The 24,121-nt window shown below is 52.9% G+C and overlaps 1 protein-coding gene across 4 annotated transcripts in view; it reads left to right on the top strand.

Annotated features, from left to right (window-relative positions):
* The first annotated feature begins 14,404 nt into the window (after window positions 1-14,404).
* The window catches only part of AGBL5 (AGBL carboxypeptidase 5), a 45,069-nt gene continuing 35,352 nt past the window's right edge, over window positions 14,405-24,121 (top strand). For 2 of the 4 annotated variants that reach the window (XM_054022755.1, XM_054022753.1), the window contains exons 1-5: window positions 14,405-14,496; window positions 15,237-15,332; window positions 16,427-16,730; window positions 19,502-19,673; window positions 22,592-22,758. In XM_054022755.1, coding sequence (XP_053878730.1) covers window positions 16,501-16,730; window positions 19,502-19,673; window positions 22,592-22,758 — 569 coding nt within the window. In that variant the 5' untranslated portion in view covers window positions 14,405-14,496; window positions 15,237-15,332; window positions 16,427-16,500. Of the gene's footprint in view, window positions 14,497-15,236; window positions 15,333-16,426; window positions 16,731-19,501; window positions 19,731-22,591; window positions 22,759-24,121 lie in introns of those variants that run through there. The other 2 variants (XM_054022754.1, XM_054022758.1) reach the window with 2 other exon arrangements.

Genomic DNA, 24,121 nt, shown 5'->3' with positions numbered 1-24,121 from the left:
GAAGGTCCATCGGGCGGTTTGCGGGGGGGAGTCTGGGCAGCGCGGGCGGGAAGGTCCATTGGGCGGTTTGCGGGGGAGGGGTCAGGGCAGCGCTGGCGGGAAGGTCCATTGGGCGGTTTGCGGGGGGAGGGGGGGCTGGGCAGCGCGGGCGGTTAGGGCCATTGGGCGGTTTGCGGGGGATGGGGGGGTCTGGGCAGCGCGGGCGGGAAGGTCCATTGGGCAGTTTGCGGGGGAGGGGTCAGGGCAGCGCGGGCGGTTAGGTCCATTGGGCGGTTTGCGGGGGGAGGGGGGGCTGGGCAGCGCGGGCGGTTAGGGCCATTGGGCGGTTTGCGGGCGGAGGGGGGGCTGGGCAGCGCGGGCGGGAAGGTCCATTGGGCGGTTTGCGGGGGAGGGGTCAGGGCAGCGCGGGCGGGAAGGTCCACTGGGCGGTTTGCGGGCGAGGGGGGGTCTGGCAGCGCGGGCGGGAAGGTCCATTGGGCGGTTTCCGGGGGAGGAGGGGCTGGGCAGCGTGGGCGGGAAGGTCCATTGGGCGGTTTGCGGGGGGGAGTCTGGGCAGCACGGGCGGGAAGGTCCATTGGGCGGTTTGCGGCGGGGAGTCTGGGCAGCGCGGGCGGGAAGGGCCATTGGGCGGTTTGTGGGGGGGGGCGCTGGGCAGCGCGGGCGGGAAGGGCCATTTGGCGGTTTGCAGGCGGGGGCTGGGCAGCGCGGGCGGGAAGGTCCATTGGGCGGTTTGCGGGGGGAGGGGGGTCAGGGCAGCGCGGGCGGGAAGGGCCATTGGGCGGTTTGCGGGGGGGGGTCTGGGCAGCGCGGGCGGGAAGGGCCATTGCGCGGTTTGCGGGCGAGGGGGGGTCTGGCAGCGCGGGCGGGAAGGTCCATTGGGCGGTTTGCGGGCGAGGGGGGATCTGGCAGCACGGGCGGGAAGTTCCATTGGGCGGTTTGCGGGGGGAGGGGGGGCTGGGCAGCGCGAGCGGGAAGGGCCATTGGGCGGTTTGCGGGGGGTGCTGGGCAGCGTGGGCGGGAAGGGCCATTGCGCGGTTTGCGGGGGGGGTGCTGGGCAGCGCGGGCAGGAAGGGCCATTGCGCGGTTTGCGGGGGGGGGTGCTGGGCAGCGCGGGTGGGAAGGGCCATTGGGCGGTTTGCGGGGGAAGGGGTGGCTGGGCAGCGCGGTCGGGAAGGGCCATTGGGCGGTTTGCGGGGGGGGCTGGGCAGCGTGGGCGGGAAGGTCCATTGGGCGGTTTGTGGGGGGAGGGGGGACTGGGCAGCGCGGGCGGGAAGGGCCATTGGGCGGTTTGCGGGGGGGGTGCTGGGCAGCGCGGGCGGGAAGGGCAATTGGGCGGTTTGCTGGGGTGGGTGCTGGGCAGCGCGGGCGGGAAGGGCCATTGGGCGGTTTGCGGGGGAGGGGTCAGGGCAGCGCGGGCGGGAAGGGCCATTGGGCGGTTTGCGGGGGCGTTGGGCGGGAAAAAAAAAAAAAAAAAAAAAAAAACAGCCGCGGCAGCACGATTGCGCCATTCCACTCTTCGGTGGCAATTGGGTGGCAGGTCCTTCGCTCCGAGAGGGACTGAGGGACCCGCCACCAAATTACTGCGCTGCAGACCCAGATGTGCCGCCCCGATATACATGTAAAATATATTAAAAAGGTAAAAATATAACTAGTAAGAAAAAACACACACACAAAAAGAAAGACAAAAGAAGTGCAATTGTAAAACCGAGGGCGAGAGTCCATGGGGCTTGTGCTCCTATATCATAGGTGAGGAGCTCTGATGTGTGCCCCCGTTAGGGTGACCAGACAGCAAATGTGAAAAATCGGGACGGGGCTGGGGGCTAATAGGAGCCTAGATAAGAAAAAGACCCGAAAATCGGGACTGTCCCTATAAAATCGGGACATCTGGTCACCCTAGCCCCCGTGTCTCCTGTGTGGACAGGGCTAGACAGCAGTCTCACTCCGGCCATGCGGCCACCCCAGTCTGGGAGTGAGGGGCGGCGCCCTCCCGGGCTTCCGGACCCACAGACAAAGCCCGGGGGGAACCAGTCCCATTTATACTTGCTGGACACAAGGCTCTTGCTCGTGTTGTACAGGAGGCTAAGTGACCCCCCTGTTATACACTGAGCAATGAGGGCTCCCTCCGTGTGGGGCAGAGGGAGACCTGCGCTCCAGGGACGAGGTAGCTGGTGGACAGACCCCGCCGGAGCGGGGAATGTCGGCAGGCGCCACTCTGCCTTAGACGGGGTCATCTCCACTTGAGCAAGCGAGACTCCCCGCAACCTCCAGGCACCTCTTCTGTCAGTGGACGGTGACCCTGACTCTGAGAGAGACCCCCGGGACAGCGAGAGAGAGACGGGGTGTCCCTCGGCTGGGCCCCCTGGGGCGAGATTCAGCCCAGCCGCAGCGGGGTACACAAGGTAGTAGGTGGAGAGGGGAAGGAGAGAGAGAGCCAGGCTGGAGGCCTCCGGGCTCTGTTCCCCTCTCTGCACCGGCCTGAGGGGGGGGCCTCAAGGCTTTTCCCAGCATGTACCCAGCTCACATAACCTTGTGTCATGGATCCGGGCCAAGCCTTCGGAATGAGGGGAGAGAAAAGGGCAACGCTGCCTCTGCCCAGGCTGGGCAGAGAATCACCCCGCCCTTCTGGAACTCTCTCTGGGGACCCAGCTGGGATTGTAGCTCATTGAGACTTCCAGACCTGGCCCCATTGCGGTCACTCCATGAGGTAGAACAGAAACACCTGCCTTTCAAATTCAACTGTATCTAGGGTGACCCCACCTGTATTTCAAGTTCCGTAATAGAGGACACTGCTGCGGTGGGAGGGGGGGAACTCGAGGGGGTATTTTGGGGTGCTGGAGGGGTGTGTGTGTACTGGGAGATGGTATTTGGGAGGTGCTGGACTAGGGTTACCATATTTAAGCAAGCAAAAAAGAGGACGGGAGGAGCCCCGCCCCCATCCTGCCCTAGCCCGGCCCTGCCCCTCCCACTTCCCGCCCCCCTCAGAACCCCCAACCCTCCCCCATTCCTTGTCCCCTAACTGCCCCCTCCTAAGACCCCCCTGTGACAATGCGGTTCTGGTGGAACCCAACTGAGAGTGCCAACTCAGGACAAATTGCTCAAACAGGGCAGTTACAGCCCAAGGCTGGGGTTTTTTCCACCTCTAAGGCAAACCAAACCAGCCAGACTAGGAGGACTTCGGTCTCACCCCCTGGCTAACCGCAAGTCTCACAAGCAATCTCCTTAGACACCCCAGTTTCCCAGTATTACCACCAGTGCCACTCGTTATGGGGACAAATGGTTATGAATACCAATACCCCAGTAAAAGAAAAAGGTTCTCCCGATCCCAAAGGACCAAGCCCCAGACCCAGGTCAATATACAAATCAGATCTTATCCACAAATCACGCTGTTGCCAATCCTTTAGAATCTAAAATCTAAAGGTTTATTCATAAAAGGAAAAGGATAGAGATGAGAGTTAGAATTGGTTAAATGGAATCAATTACATACAGTAATGGCAAAGTTCTTGGTTCAGGCTTGCAGCAGCGATGGAATAAACTGCAGGTTCAAATCAAGTCTCTGGAACATCCCCCGCTGGGATGGGTCCTCAGTCCTTTGTTCAAAGCTTCAGCTTGTAGCAAAGTCCCTCCAGAGGTAAGAAGCAGGATTGAAGACCAGATGGAGATGAGGCATCAGCCTTATATAGTCTTTTCCAGGTGTAAGAACACCTTTGTTCTTACTGTGGAAAATTACAGCAAGATGGAGTCTGGAGTCACATGGGCCAGTCCCTGCATACTGTGCTGAGGTACAAGGCGTATCTGCCTTCTCTCAATGGGTCCATTGTATAGCTGATGGTCCTTTAATGGGCCATCAAGCAGGCTAGGCAGAGCTAACACCATGTTGTCTGGGATGTCACCCAGCAGCATAGCCTAAGTTTGCCATACAGACAGTATAGAGCCAATATTCCTAACTTCAACTACAAAACTGATACATACATATAGACAGCATAATTATAACCAGTAAACCATAACCGTGTCTTAGACACCCCATTTGACCCCCTTTATACAAGATCTGGGTGCCACTACCAGACCTTGGTTGCAACAATGATCTATATGGTCCCAGATTATATCAATAACGTCACACCCCCAACGCAAAATTGATGCAGGAAGGGATGTCACAAACATCACTGACTGCATCCTAAGAGCTCTCCACTCTGGACAATGCATCAGCTACAATATTTTCCTTTCCCCTTATGTGGACTATATCCATTTCATACTCCTGAAGGGCTAAACTCCAACGCAGCAACCTGGAGTTGTTGCCCTTGGCCCTGTGCAGCCAGACCAGAGGGGCATGATCACTCAACACAGTGAATTTTTTATTGTACAAATAGGGCTTAAGTTGCTTGACAGCCCAGACAATGGCATAACATTCCTTTTCAATGGTAGCGTAATTTTGCTCAGTGGGGGACAATTTCTTACTTAGATATGCCATGGGATGTCTCTTCCCTCCTTCCCCCTCTTGCATCAGCACTGCCCCCAGCCCAATATTGGAAGCGTCTGTACATAATAAAAAGGGCTTTTCAAAATCTGGGCTGGCCAAAACAGGCTCCTTGGCCAAAGCGCTCTTTATGCTTTGAAAACCCTGCTCACAGGCCTCTGTCCACAGCACCCGGTCTGGTTTTTCCTTTTTCGTCAGGTCTGTGATGGGAGCAACAATGTCGCTGAATCCCTGCACAAATCTCCTGTAATAGTTGGCCAGACCAATGAAGGATTGGACCTGCTTTTTAGTTCTAGGGGTTGGCCAGTTTTTAATGGCCTCTACCTTTACAGGCTCTGGGCGCAGTTGCCCATTGCCCACCCTGTGCCCCAGGTAGGTCACCTCAGCAGCTCCCATTCTGCATTTAGAAACCTTAACCGTTAGATTGGCCTCCCTGAGCCGGTGCAGCACAATCCCTATGTGGTTCAGGTGATCTTGCCACGAACTGCTGAATACGGCCAGGTCGTCTATATAGGCCCTCGCAAAAGATTCTAATCCCCGTAGGACCTCATTTATAAGTCTCATGAACGTAGCCCCTGAATTTCGCATCCCAAAGGGCAGCACTTTGAACTCATATAGGCCCGATTCCACTATGAAAGCGGATTTTCCTTGTGCCTCGGCATCTAGGGGTATTTGCCAGTACCCCTTAGTCAGGTCCAGGGTGCTTATAAACCTTGCCCCTCCCAGCGTATCCAGTAGATCCTCTATTCTGGGTGTGGGGTAAGGGTCAGGCTGGGTGATAGCATTTAGCTTCCTGTAATCCACACAAAACCTCATGGTCTTATCCTTTTTTGGCACCATCACAATGGGAGAGGCCCAGGGGCTCTGGGATCTGGTGATTATTCCCATTGTCAACATGCTCTCCACCTCTTCCTGGATCTGTCTTTGCATCTCTCCCTTGGCCCTGTAAGCTCTGCTAGGGGCTGGGCGGGGACCCACCGTCTGAATGGAGTGTGTCATCCTATCTGTGAGCCCTGGCCTATTGGAGAATGTTTGCTTGTGGTGTTTTAACAGCCTCAGCAGTTCCTTTCTTTGAGGGGGGGTTAAATCCTCCCCCATCTCAATGCTCTCAAGAGGCGTCTCCTCCTGGCTTTCAGCAACCATGTCAATTAAAGGGGCAGATCCTGCCTCTTCCTCAGCATAACAGATTGTGTTCACATTTACCTCCCTTGAATGGTAGGCCTTCATTCTGTTCACATGCACTGTCTGCACACTTCCCTGGACCTGGGGCTTCCTCACATCATAGGTAACCTCATTAATCCTTTCCACTACCTCCATGGGTCCAGACCAAACATCTTTCATTTTGTTCTTCCTGACAGGATCTAGCACCAACACCATGTCCCCTATTTCAAACGCTCTCTCTTTAGCATCTCTGTCATACCAGGCTTTCTGCGTATCCTGGCTCTCTTTCAGATTCTGCTCAACCAACTTCATCATCTCCTGCAAACTCTCCTTGAATTGAGCCACATACTCGGCCACCGGCTGCTCTGCCTCCTCCACATTACCTTCCCACGAGTCACGAACCAAATCTAGGGGCCCCCGGACCTGCCTCCCATAGAGCAGTTCAAAGGGAGCAAACCCTGTAGACTCTTGGGGCACACTCCTGTATGCATACAATAGATACGGCAGCATAACATCCCAGTCATTCTGGCGTCTATCCACATACATTTTCAACATAGACTTCAGGGTTCCATTGAACCTCTCCACTAGACCATTAGTCTGGGGGTGGTAGGGAGCGGCTTTCAGGTGCTTCACCCCACATAACTCCCACAACTGTTTGAAAACCACAGACATAAAGTTAGACCCACGGTCAGACAATATTTCCTTGGGAAAACCCACTCTGCTGAAAATAGAGAACAAGGCCACTGCCACTGTCTCTGCCTCGATATTAGCCAAGGCTACAGCCTCCGGATATCTGGTAGCAAAATCTACCAACACCAGGATGTATTTCTTCCCATTTCTGGAAGGTTTAGGGAGTGGCCCCACAATATCCACAGCTACTCTGGCAAAAGCTTCCCCAATAATGGGCAGAGGCTGGAGGGGCACCTTGCTAGGCCCCCTTAACCCCTTACGCTTCTGGCACAGCTCACAGCTCCTGCAGTAATCTCTCACTGACCCCGAAAGGTGAGGCCAGTAGAAATTCTGCTCTAGCCTGTCGCACGTTTTGCCTATACCCAGATGTCCTGCAAAGGGACTATCATGAGCCAACTTCAACAAATCATTGCGGTAACTCTCAGGTACCACAAGCTGTTTGCGAGCTGTTGCTTGGGAATTCTTCCTTCCCCTAGGTGGTTCCCTATACAACAGCCCATCCTGCATAAAAAACCTGCCTCTCTCTTCACAGGCTGGGACCTGACTCTGAGCATCATTCCTGGCCCTCTCTAGAGATACATCACTCTGCTGAGCCACAATGAATTCACTCTGGGTTTTGTTTGGATTCAGAATCATCTCTGATATTTCAGATAAACCCTCACTTGATCCATCTTGAGAGGCACTCTCTGTCTGGTTGCTGCCCCCTTCACTGCCATTAGTCAGGGTATCTGCCCCAGCCCCAAATTCTTTCTGTGACCTGGTCACTACATTAACTTGGCCAGGCACCCCCAATATGTTATTTCCTACCAAGACATCAGCCGGAATCAAATCCCGGACAGCAGCCTTCACATCCCCTTTAAAGCCATCCCACTCCAGGTGGATTCTGGCCATCGGCAGGTTCACAGAATACTCGGATAACGCCACTACCGTCACATACTCCCCCGGCAGCATGTCCTCCGGCTTCACCAGATGTCCCTTGACTATAGTTACATCCGAGCCAGTGTCTCGCCATCCCATGCATTCAACATCATTGACCTTTGCCTCCATGATAAACCTCTCACTCCCCTGCCATGCCTCAGTCCTGACATAACTGGTGAGCTTATCACCTCCTCCCATGCCACTGGAGACGATGGGGTTAACATTAGCTACTGCTGTGCTTGCACCTGAACTTAAGGTGGAGCTGTTGTGGCTTGGTTCAGCCTGAGTGCTCAGGGTAATGGAGTTGGCATTTATCGTGGCATTTGGGGTTGCTGGCTTTGGGCTGCCCTTCAGGGTCGGGCAATCTGGTCTCATGTGGCCCAGCATACCACAGTGATAGCATGTAATCTGTTCCGTCCTGGGATGAGAGTTCCTACCCTCCGGGCCCCCTTGAACTCCTCTAGAAGAGTCAGGGACAGATTTACTTTTAAATCCCTCCCTCCTCTTGAACTGGGGAGAATGGTGATTAGTTTTCCCCGGGGTTTTACACCCTTCTCGAGCCCTGTTTTGGGTATGGGCATCCGCAATCTCTGCTGCCCGTAGGACTGACTCAGGGTCCCTGTCACACACAGCTGCTCTCACATGGTCAGGCACGATATCTAAGAACTGTTCCAAAGTTATCAAATCCAGCAGTTTTTCAAAACTCCCATGCGCCTTGGCCCCCACAACCCACTTTTTAACAAAACCCATCAGCTTATGAGCACATTCTACAAAAGTACAATCCTTAGGCATTTTAAACTCTCTAAACTTAACTCTGTAAGATTCAGGAGTAACCTTGAATCGCCTTAACACAGAATCTTTAAACTGCCCATAATCCAAGGCTTCTTGTTCCCCCAAGTCATTAAATACCTCCCTGGCTTTTCCAGTCAGTCTGGTCAGCAGGACAGGCATTCGCTGACCCTCGGGGATCTGGTACAGATTGCAGAGGCGTTCAAAGGTAGACAAAAACTCCTCTATATCCTCAGTATCATTGTAAATGGGACACATCCTTTCCCAGTTTTTCTCATGGCGGGGGGGAGGTGGAGTACCAGGTGGGGATGACTTTCTCCGCTCTTCCATTACTTGGAGCTGAAGTCTGGCCGTCTCCTGTTCCATCCTGTGAGTCTCCTGCTCAGCAGCGAGCAGCTCTAGACGTCCCTTACGAGCTCTCTCTTCTCTCTCATCAGCCTCCTTCTTTCTTTGATCGGCTTCTTTCTCTCTCTCAGCAGCCTCCTTCTCTCTCTCAGCAGCCTCCTTCTCTCTCTCAGCAGCCTCCTTCTCTCTCTCTCTTTCTAATTCTGCTATTTTTTGCTTCTCCAGCAATCGAAGATCTGCTAGCTTCTGTTCATGCTCAAATTGCAGTTTACTTGTCACCCTTTGCATTCTAATTTTTTCTGCCTCTTCTGCAGCCTCAGGTAAGGGCTGTGCTCTTGCCCCCTGATCACTGGCTATTAACAGGTTTCTCATTTCTTGATTTGTAGCTTTCTTTCTAAAGCTTATCCTCTTTTCTGAACACAAATTTTCCAGGGCTTTTTTGCCAAGTCCCTCATATGCTCTTTGCTCAGCCATTGCAGCAGTTCTTTAACCAACAAAACTCTCAATCCCAAAACTCAAATTTGGACAGCGTGGGGTTCTGACCCAAAGCTTAATTGACCTGGTTCTGTGGATCCAAGCACGACTACGCCACTGTGACAATGCGGTTCTGGTGGAACCCAACTGAGAGTGCCAACTCAGGACAAATTGCTCAAACAGGGCAGTTACAGCCCAAGGCTGGGTTTTTTTCCACCTCTAAGGCAAACCAAACCAGCCAGACTAGGAGGACTTCGGTCTCACCCCCTGGCTAACCGCAAGTCTCACAAGCAATCTCCTTAGACACCCCAGTTTCCCAGTATTACCACCAGTGCCACTCGTTATGGGGACAAATGGTTATGAATACCAATACCCCAGTAAAAGAAAAAGGTTCTCCCGATCCCAAAGGACCAAGCCCCAGACCCAGGTCAATATACAAATCAGATCTTATCCACAAATCACGCTGCTGCCAATCCTTTAGAATCTAAAATCTAAAGGTTTATTCATAAAAGGAAAAGGATAGAGATGAGAGTTAGAATTGGTTAAATGGAATCAATTACATACAGTAATGGCAAAGTTCTTGGTTCAGGCTTGCAGCAGCGATGGAATAAACTGCAGGTTCAAATCAAGTCTCTGGAACATCCCCCGCTGGGATGGGTCCTCAGTCCTTTGTTCAAAGCTTCAGCTTGTAGCAAAGTCCCTCCAGAGGTAAGAAGCAGGATTGAAGACCAGATGGAGATGAGGCATCAGCCTTATATAGTCTTTTCCAGGTGTAAGAACACCTTTGTTCTTACTGTGGAAAATTACAGCAAGATGGAGTCTGGAGTCACATGGGCCAGTCCCTGCATACTGTGCTGAGGTACAAGGCGTATCTGCCTTCTCTCAATGGGTCCATTGTATAGCTGATGGTCCTTTAATGGGCCATCAAGCAGGCTAGGCAGAGCTAACACCATGTTGTCTGGGATGTCACCCAGCAGCATAGCCTAAGTTTGCCATACAGACAGTATAGAGCCAATATTCCTAACTTCAACTACAAAACTGATACATACATATAGACAGCATAATTATAACCAGTAAACCATAACCGTGTCTTAGACACCCCATTTGACCCCCTTTATACAAGATCTGGGTGCCACTACCAGACCTTGGTTGCAACAATGATCTATATGGTCCCAGATTATATCAATAACGTCACACCCCCCAAACTGCCCCCCAGGACCTTACTCCCTACCTGTACCCTGACTGCCCAAAACCTTCTCCACTACCCCCAAAAAGCCCCCCCCGAACTCCCGACCCCCCCGTATCTTGACTGCCCCCTCCAAAATCTCCCTGCCCCTTCTCCTGCCCCCTGTCCCCCTTACCCTGCCGCTCAGAACAGGGTGTTGGGCTCTGTGCGGAGCCAGACACGTGGCTGCGCTCCCCAACGCAACACACAACCCGGTCCCTGTCCCCGCACAGTGCTGCCGGAGCGGGGCGCTGGGCTGCAGGGGAGGAGGAGCTGCCGAGGCCGATGCAAACGGCCCGGCAGGCGGGCCGGCTCAGGATGGGGGGGGGGAGCTCTACGGCTGCTCCGGAGACCAGCCCGGCAAGCTGCGGGGGAAGGGCTCTGGCTGCCAGAGCCCCATGCGAGCGGCTGACTTTCCTGCAGCCCTCCCAGCCGCGCGTCGCTCTGCATGGGGGGGAAATCCCGGACATTTTTAGTGATTTACAAATTCCCCCCCGGACGCTGTTTTTAACACAAAAAGGAGGACATGTCCGGGTAAATCCGGACGAATGGTAACCCTATGCTGGACAGAGGATTTGGGGTGTGTAAGAGCAGGGGTGCCTCTCCGGACTGGGGGACCTCCCGCAGGCATGCTGCCGAAGGCAGCCTGACTGCCGCCCTCAGGGCAACCGGCGACAGCACACCAGGCAGGCGCTTGCTGCGCTGGGGCCTGGAGCCGCCCCTGGTTGTCCCCCATAACGTCCATTCTTCTCCCCCCCCACACCCCACGGAGCACTCCCCTTTTCTCCCCCCCAAGGAGCACCCTGCTCTCTCTCCCCTCCCCTCCGGCAGGGCTGGGTTGGGTGAGGGGTTGGGGGGGGAGAGGCTGGCTGGCTGCCTGCTGAGGAATGAAAGTGAAAGTAACTCACTTCCTGGGCAGCCAGCCAGGATTGGAGGGGTCACGCCTGGCTGGGCTGGGGATAGCCAGATAGCATGTGTGAAAAATCAGGACGGGGGTTGGGATAGGGTGAGCAGATGTCCCACTTTTATAGGGACAATCCCGATTTTTGGGTCTTTTTTTATATAGGCTCCTATTACCCCCCTCCCCAACCCCTGTCCTGATTTTTCACACTTGCTGTCTGGTCACCCTAGGTGTGGGTAATTGGTTCCCATATAAGACAAAGCCCCAAATATCAGGACTGGCCCTATAAAATCAGGATATCTGGATCTGGTCACCCTAGCTGGGGAGCGCGTCTCTCCCCCGGGCTGGCAGCGATCCATCCCAGCCGGGGGGAGCTGCGCAGGGCAGGATGAGCTGTGGTGGCTCCAGGGGTGCCCCGTCCCTGAGATCAGATGCTGGGCTAACTTCACCATGGTCCGTGGGGCTGGCGGTGGTGCCCATTGGCGTGTAATCGGCACTCTGCACCCCAAGAGGTGGATTTTGGGGTCCTGCAGTTTTCCACCGATCTCCTCCTCGACTGCAGCTGTTGGACCAGCAGGCTGGGGGGTGAGCCAAGCATGAAAGCAGGACTGTGTTGCCATTTAGATTGTCATTGAACAACTTTGTTTGCCAAGAATGCTGGCTAACAATCCCTGAATTCAATTTCAATATATTTTTTAAATCAATATCTTAGCCAAAAACAGAAAATGAAGTTGTTGACAATTATTTGTGACAGGTTTGGTTTGGGGCAGGGAGTGGGCCAGTTTTCATCAGAGAAACAAAAAATGTTGACTGACTTCCCTATAGCCCTGTTACTGCTAAATAGAGCCTCCAACAACTGTAATATGCGCATCCCCTTACTAGTGCACAGAGCAGGGGTCGGCAACCTACGGCACACGTGCCAAAGGTGGCACACAAGCTGATTTTTGATGGCACGCCGCGGCGGGCTGAGCGGCTCAGGCCACCGCCGCTCTGGGGTTCCGGCTGCTGCCCCATTGCCAGCCGGGGTCCCAGCCGCCGGCCCCACTCAGCGCCTACTGCTGGCCTGGGGACCCCCAAGGAACCCCAGGCTGGCAATGGGCTGAGCAGGCCGGCGGCTGAGACCCCGTCTGAGCCACTCAATCCGCTGCCGGCCTGGGGTTCCATTCACTCAGCCGGCAGCGGACTGAGCGGGGCCGGTGGGGGGCTGAGCGGGGCCGGCGGCTGGGACCCCGACTGGCAAGCCGGAACCCCAGAGCGGCAGCAGGATGAGTGCTGCCGGCACCCCAGACTGGCAACGGACTGAGCCACTCAGCCCCCCGGCCGGTCCCGCTCAGCCTGCTGCCGGCTGAGTGAATGGAATCCCAGACCGGCAGTAGGTTGAGTAGGGCCAGTAGCTGGACCCCAGACCGGCAGTGGGCTGAGCGGGGCTGGTGGCTGGAACCCCAGACAAGGATCCCAGGCAAGGATCCCACTAAATTGATAAGATCTGCATTTTAATTTGATTTTAAATGAAGCTTCTTAAATATTTTAAAAACCTTCTTTACTTTAAATACAACAATAGTTTATTTATATAATATAGACATAGAGAGAGACCTTCTACAAACGTTAAAATGTATTACTGGCATGGGAAACCTTAAATGACAGTGAACTTGGCACACCACTTCTGAAAGGTTGCCGACCCCTGGTATAGAGTGACCATCTGTTGTACTAAGATTCTCTTGCTTTTTTTCCCAGTGAGTCAGTATAGCTTTTGCCAGCCCAGAGGTTGGGCAGCCAATGTCTTACATTTTCACAATGTTTTGTCCGACTTTCATAAAGTAAATACATGGTTAATAGGAGTGAAAAAGGCCAGGGACACTTCCTTGTGACGAATCTGTGTAGCAGATCATGCTAGAGCTGTGAAAATGTCAGTTTTTGATGGAACTTTAGAGGCAGTGATTTATCCTGTATTTCTGGCAGTGCCTAAAATGTGCTGCTATTGCTAATGTCTTTCCAAACAAAAATGAGGCACAATAGGACTTCTGTAACATTTCTGTGCTACCTTCATCTAGAGGAGATGATTCTGTGCTGACTTCAGTTTGGTCACTTTGTGCTTTACCTAGGAGTAAAACTAGGGGTTATATTTCCCCACTGCTCGGAAACCCAGCTTATTAAACTGGATAATGCCATTGATCTATTTACAGTAGAAGGTTGAGTTGTAACTAACATTACGACTGATGCCCACTATACATTTAAAACTAAAAAGTGGCTTTGTAAAAATGACCTGGGTTTCCGACTCTACTGTGTCTCAGTCAGGGCGGAGCGCCTTGTGAGGTGTCTTCACACTAGCTCAAGGTCACAGGGCAAGAACCTAGAGAGCCTCCTGAAGCACGGTGATCGTTTTGATTTAAATGGACTTGAACTGGACGAAGAATTGAGGACACTGTCACCAATGTTGCCACATGCAAAATCGGTGATGGACATTGTACGGTTTATTCATACCAGCAAACGTATTGACATATATCCTACTGTGCACATTGCCCCTCGTATACTACCGACAATTCCTGTAACAGTCGCATCCGGAGAACGGAGTTTCTCAAAACGAAAGCTCATTAAAAACGATCTCCGTTCTACAACGAGTCAGGAACACTTGACTGGTCCTGCTATGCCTGCAATCGAACAAGACATCACTTTGTCTTTGTCACACAATGACATCATTACTGCTTTTGCAGCCAAAAAAAAGCCAGGACGATTGCTGTTAATTAACAACAAATCCTTGTTTCAATACCTCTGCATAGAAATTTCCAATCAAATGTTGACCAATTAAAACAATTATATTATTTGCATCGTTCTGTCCAATCAGAAGTTTTTCTCTAGCGCTACTTCTCCAGTGCTAGTCCCTCAGCATTGCAGTGGGCTTCAGTCAGTGACACTGGGTTCATAACGTGCCCGGGGCAAGTCTCCCGCCCTGTCACTGGGGTGTTGTCACGAGCCGGTCGGGCCCAGGGGCACCAGTCTGATAACCCCGCCGAGGCACCAGCCATCCCGGGGCGGCCCGGCAGCGCCCAGACTGGCGGGGACACGGGCAGAGCCTGAGCTCCGCTCCGCTCCGCTCCGCTCCCCGGGCGCCGCGGGACTCGAACCCCCGGATCGAGCCATCTCCCCGCAGCCAAACGTTCAACCGAGAGACGCCACGAAGCCCCGCCCCTCGGTGTAGCTAGCCAATGGGCGGGCGCGTTGCTCTGAGGGGGGGCGGCCAATGGGCGGGCGCGTTGCTCTGACGGAATGGGCGGACGCGTTGCTCTGAGGGGGGGGCGGCCAATGGGCGGGCGCGTTGCTCTGCGGGGAGGGGGCCGGCCAATGGGCGGGCGCGTTGCTCTGAGGGGAGGGGGCCGGCCAATGGGCGGGCGCGTTGCTCTGACGCGGGGGTCGGCCAATGGGCGGGCGCGTTGTTGTTGTCGGGCCGGCCGTTGTTTGGGTCTCGAGCGGGGCCGGGCTCCGGGGAGCGCTGAGGAGCGGGTAGCCGGGGCCCGGCAGCTGGAGGTGAGAGACTCCGGCTGCGGCTCCTCTACCGGGGCCTGGTAGCGCGAGCGATCCCAACTGCCCCCTCCCCCCGCGCGCGTATCTGCCCCTCGGCCCCGCCCCCCCGCGCGTATCTACCCCTCGGCCCCGCCCCCCCGCGCGTATCTACCCCTCGGCCCCGCCCCCCCGCGCGTATCTACCCCTCGGCCCCACCCCCCCGCGCGCGCATCTGCCCCTCGGCCCCGCCCCCCCGCGCGCGCATCTGCCCCTCGGCCCCGCCCCCCCGCATCTGCCCCTGGGCCCCGCCCCCCCGCGCGCTCGGCGCTCCTGCCCGCGGTGCGCTGCTGCCGCCCCCCCCCGCCCGTGAGAATGCGGCGCGCTCTGTGCTCCCCCGCCCCGGTGTCCCTCCACCTGCCGGGCCCGGCTCCCCGGAGCCCGGCCCCGCTCGATCTCCAGCTCCCCGCCTGGGGGGGTTGGCTGCTAACATCCTCTGGGAACCAGTCAGCGGGTCACCGGCAGGGGGTGATTCGGGGTCCGGTGTCTCGTGCCCTGTCGGGGCTGGAGAGCTGCTTGGATGGACCAGTCCGTGGTCTGCACTGTTCTGCCCCTGCGTTCAATAGGTATCCTTCCCAAAGAGCCGCTGGGAGGAGTTCTCCCTTTCCCCCAGGAACGGGCGGCTGCCGTTTGAGCTAGGTTATTAGGTACGATTGCGCCCCATAATAGCGACATGCATTTGAGTCGTGTTGTGTTTCACCCCGTAGGTTGGCCAATGATTTGTCCTCAGAACCATAAAAAGCAGGAGAGAGGAGGATCTGTGAGCAAAACATCTATATTCAGAAGCCTGTTTCATCCAGCAGGTAACAAATGGGATACGTTGAGCTGACCTCTCACTGCCGGGCCCGTTTCCTTCAGCACAACGGATTGGTTCATAGGGAGGTGCACCATGTAGCTTCAACTCGGATTTCATCCTGAAGTTTTGGAGCTCAATACTGTCTCTTGCAAATGTGTGACTGTGATCTCCTCGTTTGTGGAAATGTGATGGCCCAAAACCTTCCTAGATTCTTCCTCTCCTCCCTGTCCCCCTTCTGCCCCCCAAAAAAGAAAAAAAAAGTCATTTTTATATAAGATGTCTTCAGCGTATAAAGGCTTTAGACTAAATCCATTCCTTGTGATTTCAGGAGTGGATTGATTCCTTGTGTTCATTTCACAAGTCTGTCAATGGTTTCCTCTCCGATTGCTGTCAGGAGAAAAGAGGGGAGCTCTCTCTCTTCGAGGGTGTCCCTCTCTGTAGGAGCTGAGGGCTGAGTACTATAATTAAGCTGTGTGCCTTTCCTAGGCTTGGCAACTTTAACTGTTTTCTTTCTTTCTACCTTCTCTTCACACCTCTCAACGGGTGTTATTGTTATTCTTTGGTTAAGATTTTCAAAAGTGGGTGTCTAAAGTTAAGCTCCTAAATCCATATTTAAGCACCTAAATAAGTGGCGTGAGATTGAAAAGCAGTGAGTTCCCTGCAGCTCCTGCTGATGTGTGTCAGTTTAAGTTTGCCAAATGCTGTGGGATCCTTCAGGCTAAAAGGTGCTGTGGAAGCGTAACGAGTACTTTTACGGTGCTGATAGTGGGCTCACATGTATAGGATATATAGAAAACCAGTCAGTGCCCCAGATAGCCTCCAGTCTCACTTCAGGCCCCACATGCAGCCTGAGCTGAACAAACAGGAGGCAAGGGAAGGTATGTGGATGGCCACATAGTCTGGCAAGGAGTGGTGTGCTATGCAGTTTGTGTAGGGGCGTAACTTGCTAGCTCAATTCATGTGTTTGTAGCAAAACCTTGAGGGTCTCAGTGAGGGAGCAGGATGAGGCCCTGGAACCAGGAAGGTACGGGACAATGATCACAAGTTAGCGGTGGCTAGGGAGGAGCTTCTAATGGTTGGGTTGTTTTCTGCGCTCCTCAGCTCTCAGGGACAGCCCCGCAGCAGCCTTGGTGCAGACAAGAGGATGAAATCGCACTCTCGGTGGGGGACTAAACATGGAGATACGCTGCGGCGGCCTCTTGTTCAGTTCCAAGTTTGACTCAGGGAACCTGGCCCATGTGGAGAAGGTGGAACACCAGGAAGGAGAAGGGGACGTAGCTGGGAACAACAGCAGCAGCACTACTGTGTCTGCGGTGTTTGGCAGCTCCCTGCCCGCGGCGGACTATGAATTCAATGTGTGGACCAAGCCTGACTGTGCTGAAACGGAGTATGAAAATGGGAACAGGTAAAGGGGCTTGGGAGGATGGTGGAGCTTCTCCTGATGAGCCTTCCTTTCATTCTCCCTGTGCCCGGAGGCAAGGCCGACATGAGCTAACAGCTGGAGCCAGGCCAGTCCTGGCAGTTTTTTAGCATGTGGCTCTGTTCCTTGGCCATTCCTTGCCTTCTGCCCAAAGTGCATAAAGAGCACAGAGAAACCAAAGAGAACGCCTGCTCTGGTACTCCGAGAATCCCTCTGGGGCCTCACTGCCTCTTGCATCCGTGCTAATAGTAAAGCTTCTCGCAGGAGGATGCTTAGCTGGCAGTTCTGGGGAGGATACCCGCGGCAGACTGGTATTCAGGTTCTCTTGTAGCACAGTCGGCTTCTGCAGCGCTAACAGGGAAAGAATCACAGGAGTACTTGTGGCACCTTAGAGACTAACAAATTTATTAGAGCATAAGCTTTCGTGGACTACAGCCCACTTCTTCGGATGCATATAGAATGGAACATATAATGAGGAGATATATATACACACATACAGAGAGCATAAACAGGTGGGAGTTGTCTTACCAACTCTGAGAGGCCAATTAATTAAGAGAAAAAAAAAAACTTTTGAAGTGGTAATCAAGCTAGCCAAGTACAGACAGTTTGATAAGAAGTGTGAGAATACTTACAAGGGGAGATAGATTCAACGTTTGTAATGGCTCAGCCATTCCCAGTCCTTATTCAAACCAGAGTTGATTGTGTCTAGTTTGCATATCAATTCTAGCTCTGCAGTCTCTCTTTGGAGTCTGTTTTTGAAGTTTTTCTGTTGTAATATAGCCACCCGCAGGTCTGTCACTGAATGACCAGACAGGTTAAAGTGTTCTCCCACTGGTTTTTGAGTATTTTGATTCCTGATGTCAGATTTGTGTCCATTAATTCTTTTGCGTAGAGACTGTCCGGTTTGGCCAATGTACATGGCAGAGGGGCATTGCTGGCACATGATGGCATATATCACATTGCTAGATGTGCAGGTGAACGAGCCCCTGATGGTATGGCTGATGTGATTAGGTCCTATGATGATGTCACTTGAATAGATATGTGGACAGAGTTGGCATCGGGGTTTGTTACAAGGATAGGTTCCTGGGTTAGTGGTTTTGTTCAGTGATGTGTGGTTGCTGATGAGTATTTGCTTTAGGTTGGGGGGTTGTCTGTAAGCGAGGACAGGTCTGTCTCCCAAGATCTGTGAGAGTAAAGGATCATCTTTCAGGATAGGTTGTAGATCTCTGATGATGCGCTGGAGAGGTTTTAGTTGGGGGCTGAAGGTGACAGCTAGTGGTGTTCTGTTGTTTTCTTTGTTGGGCCTGTCTTGTAGGAGGTGACTTCTGGGTACTCGTCTGGCTCTGTCAATCTGTTTTTTCACTTCAGCAGGTGGGTATTGTAGTTTTAAGAATGCTTGATAGAGATCTTGTAGGTGCTTGTCTCTATCCGAGGGATTGGAGCAAATGCGGTTATATCTTAGAGCTTGGCTGTAGACAATGGATCATGTGGTGTGTCCTGGATGGAAGCTGGAGGCATGTAGGTAAGTGTAGCGGTCAGTAGGTTTCGGGTATAGGGTGGTATTGATGTGACCATCGCTTATTAGCACAGTAGTGTCCAGGAAATGGACCGCTTGTGTGGATTGATCTAGGCTGAGGTTGATGGTGGGATGGAAATTATTGAAATCATGGTGAAATTCCTCAAGGGCTTCTTTTCCATGGGTCCAGATGATGAAGATGTCATCAATGTAGCGCAAGTAGAGTAGGGGCGTTAGGGGACGAGAGCTAAGGAAGCGTTGTTCTAAGTCAGCCATAAAAATGTTGGCATATTGTGGGGCCATGCGGGTACCCATAGCAGTGCCGCTGACTTGAAGGTATATATTGTCCCCAAATGTGAAATAGTTGTGGGTGAGGACAAAATCACAAAGTTCAGCCACCAGGTTAGCTGTGACATTATCAGGGATACTGTTCCTGATAGCTTGTAGTCCATCTTTGTGTGGAATATTGGTGTAGAGGGCTTCTACGTCCATAGTGGCCAGGATGGTGTTTTCTGGAAGATCACCGATGGATTGTAGTTTCCTCAGGAAGTCAGTGGTGTCTCGAAGATAGCTGGGAGTGCTGGTAGCGTAGGGTCTTAGGACAGAGTCTACATAACCAGACAAGCCTGATGTTAGGGTGCCAATGCCTGAGATGATGGGGCGTCCAGGATATCCAGGTTTATGGATCTTGGGTAGCAAATAGAATACCCCTGGTCGGGGTTCTAGGCATGTGTCTGTACGGATTTGTTCCTGTGCTTTGTCAGGGAGTTTTTTTAGCAGATGGTGTAGTTTCTTTAGGTAATCCTCAGTGGGATCAGAGGATAATGGCCTGTAGAATGTGGTGTTAGAGAGCTGTCTAGCAGCCTCCTGGTCATATTCCAATTTATTCATGATGACGACAGCACCTCCTTTGTCAGCCTTTTTGAAAAAAAGGGAAAGAATCAGTCCCTCAAGTCCCTAGAGATCCAGGTGGCTGAGCTGCTGTGGGTAGCTTTGTAGAAAAGAGACACTTTTACATGCCCACTTCTCTGATTATGCTGCACTCTTACTCCAGGAAGCCTGAGGTTGCTGACGTGACTTAATGCTGGAGTCCAATTCGGGTTCTGACCTTACTGCCAGTGCTCATACCCCAGCACCAGAGTTGTTGTGGGGTAGCAGACAGAGCGTCTGTGGGATAGAAGAATGTCAGCTCGATGACTCAGCTGACAGACTGACCTGGTCCTCTTTGTGGCATTTTCAGATCCTGGTTTTATTTCAGTGTGAAGGGAGGAGCTCCAGGCAAGCTGATCAAAATCAACATCGTGAACATGAACAAGCAGAGCAAACTCTATTCCCAAGGCATGTCGCCTTTCGTTAGGACCCTGCCTGTCAGGCCCCGCTGGGAGCGCATCCGGGAGCGGCCCACCTTCGAGGTATCCGTGCATTGAGCGCGTCGGGGGATGCTGCTGCGTGGAGTTGACGGTGGATTGGTGCGTTGGGGTCAGGGCCTGTCTGCAGCTTTGTGACTCTTTAGCATTCTCTTTGGCTCAATGAACAGCATGTAAGAGAGGGTTTAACTTCATAAAGGAAAATGTGAACTCCTGGGTCTCTGTAACAGCCTTACCAGGGAGTCAGACCGTCCCCGTGGGCACTCCAGTCTCTTGCCACCCAGGCAAGCTGGATTTAGTGATAAATGATCACTTATACCAAAAATCACAAAATATTCTGGTTGCTCCCAGTCCCAAGAGACTAGTTGCTTATCCCAGATCAACTTGTACCTCAGATCTCACACCAAAGACAACATTGGTAGCCAATCCTATAGTAAACTAACTAAGGATTTATTAACTAGGAAAAAAGTTTTACAGTATTTACAGATTAAAGCAGGCAACATATACACACACGAGTTCATTCTATGGTTCCACAAGGTGACAGAGATGTAGTAATGTGTCAGAACTGAATGTCTTTTTAGGGCTAACCCAGGGTGACCCAGGGATCTCTGCTTTTTGTTTCGTAAATTCAGCCCTTGTAAGAGTTCAGATAGCAAAGAGATGAAAAAACTTCTTGTCAGCTATCTTTAGTTCCCTCTTCCAGAACTCAAGCTGATGGGAGGCATGTAGCACCTTCATGGTTGTAAGAACTCCATTACACTAGTCTTTGCATTGTGATGTTCCACAATGGCCCATTTAGTCTTGATAGTTCTTCTGGATGGTGTGGGGGTCACTTTTCCTGCCTAGGTTCACAAGTTCAGAGCAGGCATTTTTACACTTGTAAATCAAAACTTACTTATTACCTTCTAGCACAGGATACAGGCTATTGCAGGCAGCAACTCTCAAGCATTTTATAGAGACTAAACACATTCTTACAAGTTCAGCACCCATCTCAAACAATATTAACATACAGGTGGGCTGGGCTCTTTCCCAGCTATGAATTTGTCAGTGCTCAGCTGACGCCTACAGCCTTGGCAAGAGCTGGCACCTGGTTTACCAGGGTCACGCCCAGGAAACTCCTCCTGCAAACGGAAGATATTTTTTCTCTAATCCTTCAGTTGTAACGATAGCTGGGAAACAGCCTTCCGAACTGAAATGCGATTGTTAAGATAGTTCCGTATTTAAAAACAAACAAACATGAATTGAAAACTGCTAGATTGAGAGTCCCTGCGGGGTTGGTGGAGGTGAGGGGGGCAGACACACAACCTGGGCAGCAGCGGGACAGCAGTCACACTGACACAGGCACTGCTTCACTAAGGGGCCTTGTCCCTCCCTGACATGCACTCCTTTGCAGCGAGTTTGGTGTTTTGGCTCCTTCAGCACTTGGCCTTTGGAGAGGCCGGTCTTTGTTATGTGTACAGTTGTTGCTGGGGAGGGACTGAAAACCAGTAACCCTTGGATTGTGACTCTTGGTGACTGTTACTCTGAGCTTGGTTTGTTTTAGCAACCAAGCAAGAGCTGAAAGGCTCTTAATCCCATTGCAGATTTCCTGAGGTGGCCTGTCCCATCTCCATGCCTTTCCTTCCTCCCAAAAAACAACCCCAGATGCTTGGGCATTTAACCTTATCAAAAAATATATTATGGAAGGGGTGGGGTGTTGCAGCTGGATAATTAGATGACATCAACATTTGCAACTGAACAGGTTCAGATGGTGTCCCGGTCTCGGTGCTCTGGAACAGCTCTGAATGCAGTCAGACAGGACTAGTGCCCTCAGATCACGTTCTCATTAGGGCAAACCTCCTCGGCTTCAGTGCCTCCTGAGTCTGACCTCGGAGCGTTGAGTTCCCTGCAGTGAGTCCACCTGGATGGGACACCTGGGGAAGCCTTACACCCTCCCCAACTCTGCAGCCAGCGTGGAAAACAGAAGGTTTATTAGTTGTTGGGAACACAGCGTAGAACAGAGCTTGTTAGCACAGAAATTAGAAACATTCAGCAAAGTCCATCCTGGGAGGGCACAATCCTAAGCCCTGAACCCTGGGCTGTCCCCTCTTCAGTCCCCCAACCGCTGACTGACCAGCTTCCAGCAGCCCAGCCTCTGTCATGCCCAGTTGCCCGTCCTCTGGCCTTTGTCTCTTTCCCAGGGCAAACAGGGCACCTGGCTTCCATCTCTCACTTCGTTCTCCAGCATCTCCAGCTGGCTCTTGCAGAGGATGGGCCCCGGCTCTCAATTGCCAGGATACAAAGTGTCGGCCATTGTCTGACCCAGGCAGTCACACCTGCCCTCTAAGGGTCTCTTGTCCCACCACCTAGATGCTTGAGTAACATATGGGGGAAACTGAGGCACACCCGCAGTGTTCAGCCAAAACGTTAAGAACACTCCCACTTTGTCACAGATGGGCTAACAGTATTTCAGACTTTGGGTCTCAGCAGATCACCGGAGGGGACAGGAAGGGGTCCCCTGTTCTTTCCTGGACAGTTTTGCACAAATGGCCTGGTGCATTTTGGGACTTTTCACCTTCCTTTGAAGTCTCAAGTCTTGGTCATTGCTGTTGGGAGGCAGCAAAGTGAGATGGACCAAATGTCTGATCCGGTAAGGCAGAGCCTGTTTTCCTAGGCGGTGGTGTCTGGGCTCCTTAGGGATTCAGAGCAAAGCTAGGTGGAAGCTGCTTTGATTGTGGGTTTGACTGCAAAGCTGCAGCCACTGTTTAGTGGTGACTCTAGTACTGGTTATAATGCTAGAGCTGGGCGTGGGGGGGGGAATGGGCCTATTTTGAGGGACAATGAGATGCATTGTAGGATGCCAGCCAGTGGCCACATATGCCATGCTGTGTGCCCCAAGGGGGGTGATTGTGCAGGCTCATGGTTCTCTACTCCTGGGAGCCATGCTCGCCGCTCAGCATCTGCTTTGTGTGTGTCTGTCCCAGATGATGGAGACCCAGTTTGTGCTGTCCTTCGTGCACCGCTTCCTGGAGTACCGTGGCACCACCACCTACTTTGCCTTCTGTTACCCCTTCTCATACACGGAGTGCCAGGAGATGTTGGCACAGCTGGACAGCCGCTTCGAGGAGTGTAAATACATGTCACCCAGCAGGTGCGCACCACCCTTGTTACCTTCCCTGCCTGTCTTCCCCCAGCCTTGACATGTTGGCTCTGTTCAAGCGTACCTTTTGCAGTGGTTCTTGCCTGGGTGGGGAGTTGGGGTAATTGTGCCAGCTGCTCTCGTTAGCTGCCGTGGGCTTGTGTCTCTTATCTCAGCTCTGGAATGAGCAGACACAGCCGTTTTATCTGCACCCCTTGGTTCCCAAATGAGAGGTTCTTGGCGAGGGGGCAGGTGAGCAGAGGGTGCCCTTTGGGCTTTATTTCGGGTCTCCGCCGGGAACAGCATTCTCGATCCCAAGGTCAGACCAGCTTCCATGCGTTCCCTGTGGGTGGGTTCTGAGTGGATCACTAATTTCCATAGTTCTCACCCGCCTGGGACCCAAGTGTAGGGGACGGGCAGCGGCGGTCTGTAGCATCCCTGGTTTCGCAGCCTCAGTGTTTCATACTGAGGGGCAGAGGTGACGGAGGGTCTGTAATGTGGAGAAGGAGGGAGTGGAACCGCTACTGCCCCCAACGTGGCCTTTTGAGAGAGGTTCTAGGAGACCTGGCTAAACATTCCTTTTTAGCTTCCTGGCTGCAGAACATCATCTCACACAGCCCTTTTCCCTTCCTTCGGCAGCCCGATCCCAGGGAAGGTCCGTACCTCCTGGGGCTGATTGTCAGCACCAGGTATTCTGGCTGCATGGCGCTCGCACCAGAGACCCTCCTCTGTTTCTGGGAATTGCTTCTGCTCCCTTTCTCAGAAGCTCGTTCTGATCTCTGCAGCACTGTTCTGTGTTGCAGTCTCTCCCACCTCTATTGCTTCCTGGCCTGGAGGCTCTTCCATACTCTGCTGTTATAGACCTAAACCATTTTCCTTAGGCAAGCAGAAAGTAATTCTTTATCCGAAGGCAAATCAAAGGCATTCACTCCTCTCAGTGACCTTGTGAGTGTCATTCCTCTGCTGATAGCTTTCCAGGGAGGTTTCAGGGAATCGAAGAAATTAGCAGGATATGAAAAGGCAGTTGATGCTGTCCATGAAGCCTGTGGTCTCTGAGCACAGAGCGCTGCAGTTCCATGACAGCCCCTGGCCTTTCTTCGGCTCTGGTTTGACAGGGCGTGCAGGAGCTGGAGCAGAGACCTCTCGCTTGTAGCTTTAGAAAGAGAGAGGAAACTGAACTAGGAATCCAGCCAGTTGCTCCATGTTTACATACCCAGTCTGAGAGTTACACAAATTCATCCCATGCTGCTGAAGTCCACGGCGTTGCCCTAGGGATGAATTTGGCCTCCTAATACCAGTGCTCCTGCTCTGTCAGGCCGGTGAGTGGGAAATCCCTGTGTGATACTTGGTTGTGCTTCCTGCTGCTTCACTCTCC

This window comes from Malaclemys terrapin, chromosome 3 (genome assembly GCF_027887155.1).
Source record: "Malaclemys terrapin pileata isolate rMalTer1 chromosome 3, rMalTer1.hap1, whole genome shotgun sequence".
Taxonomy (NCBI): domain Eukaryota; kingdom Metazoa; phylum Chordata; order Testudines; family Emydidae; genus Malaclemys; species Malaclemys terrapin.
The sequence above is the reverse complement of the archived record's forward strand: the minus strand, read 5'-3'. Positions and strand labels throughout refer to the sequence as shown.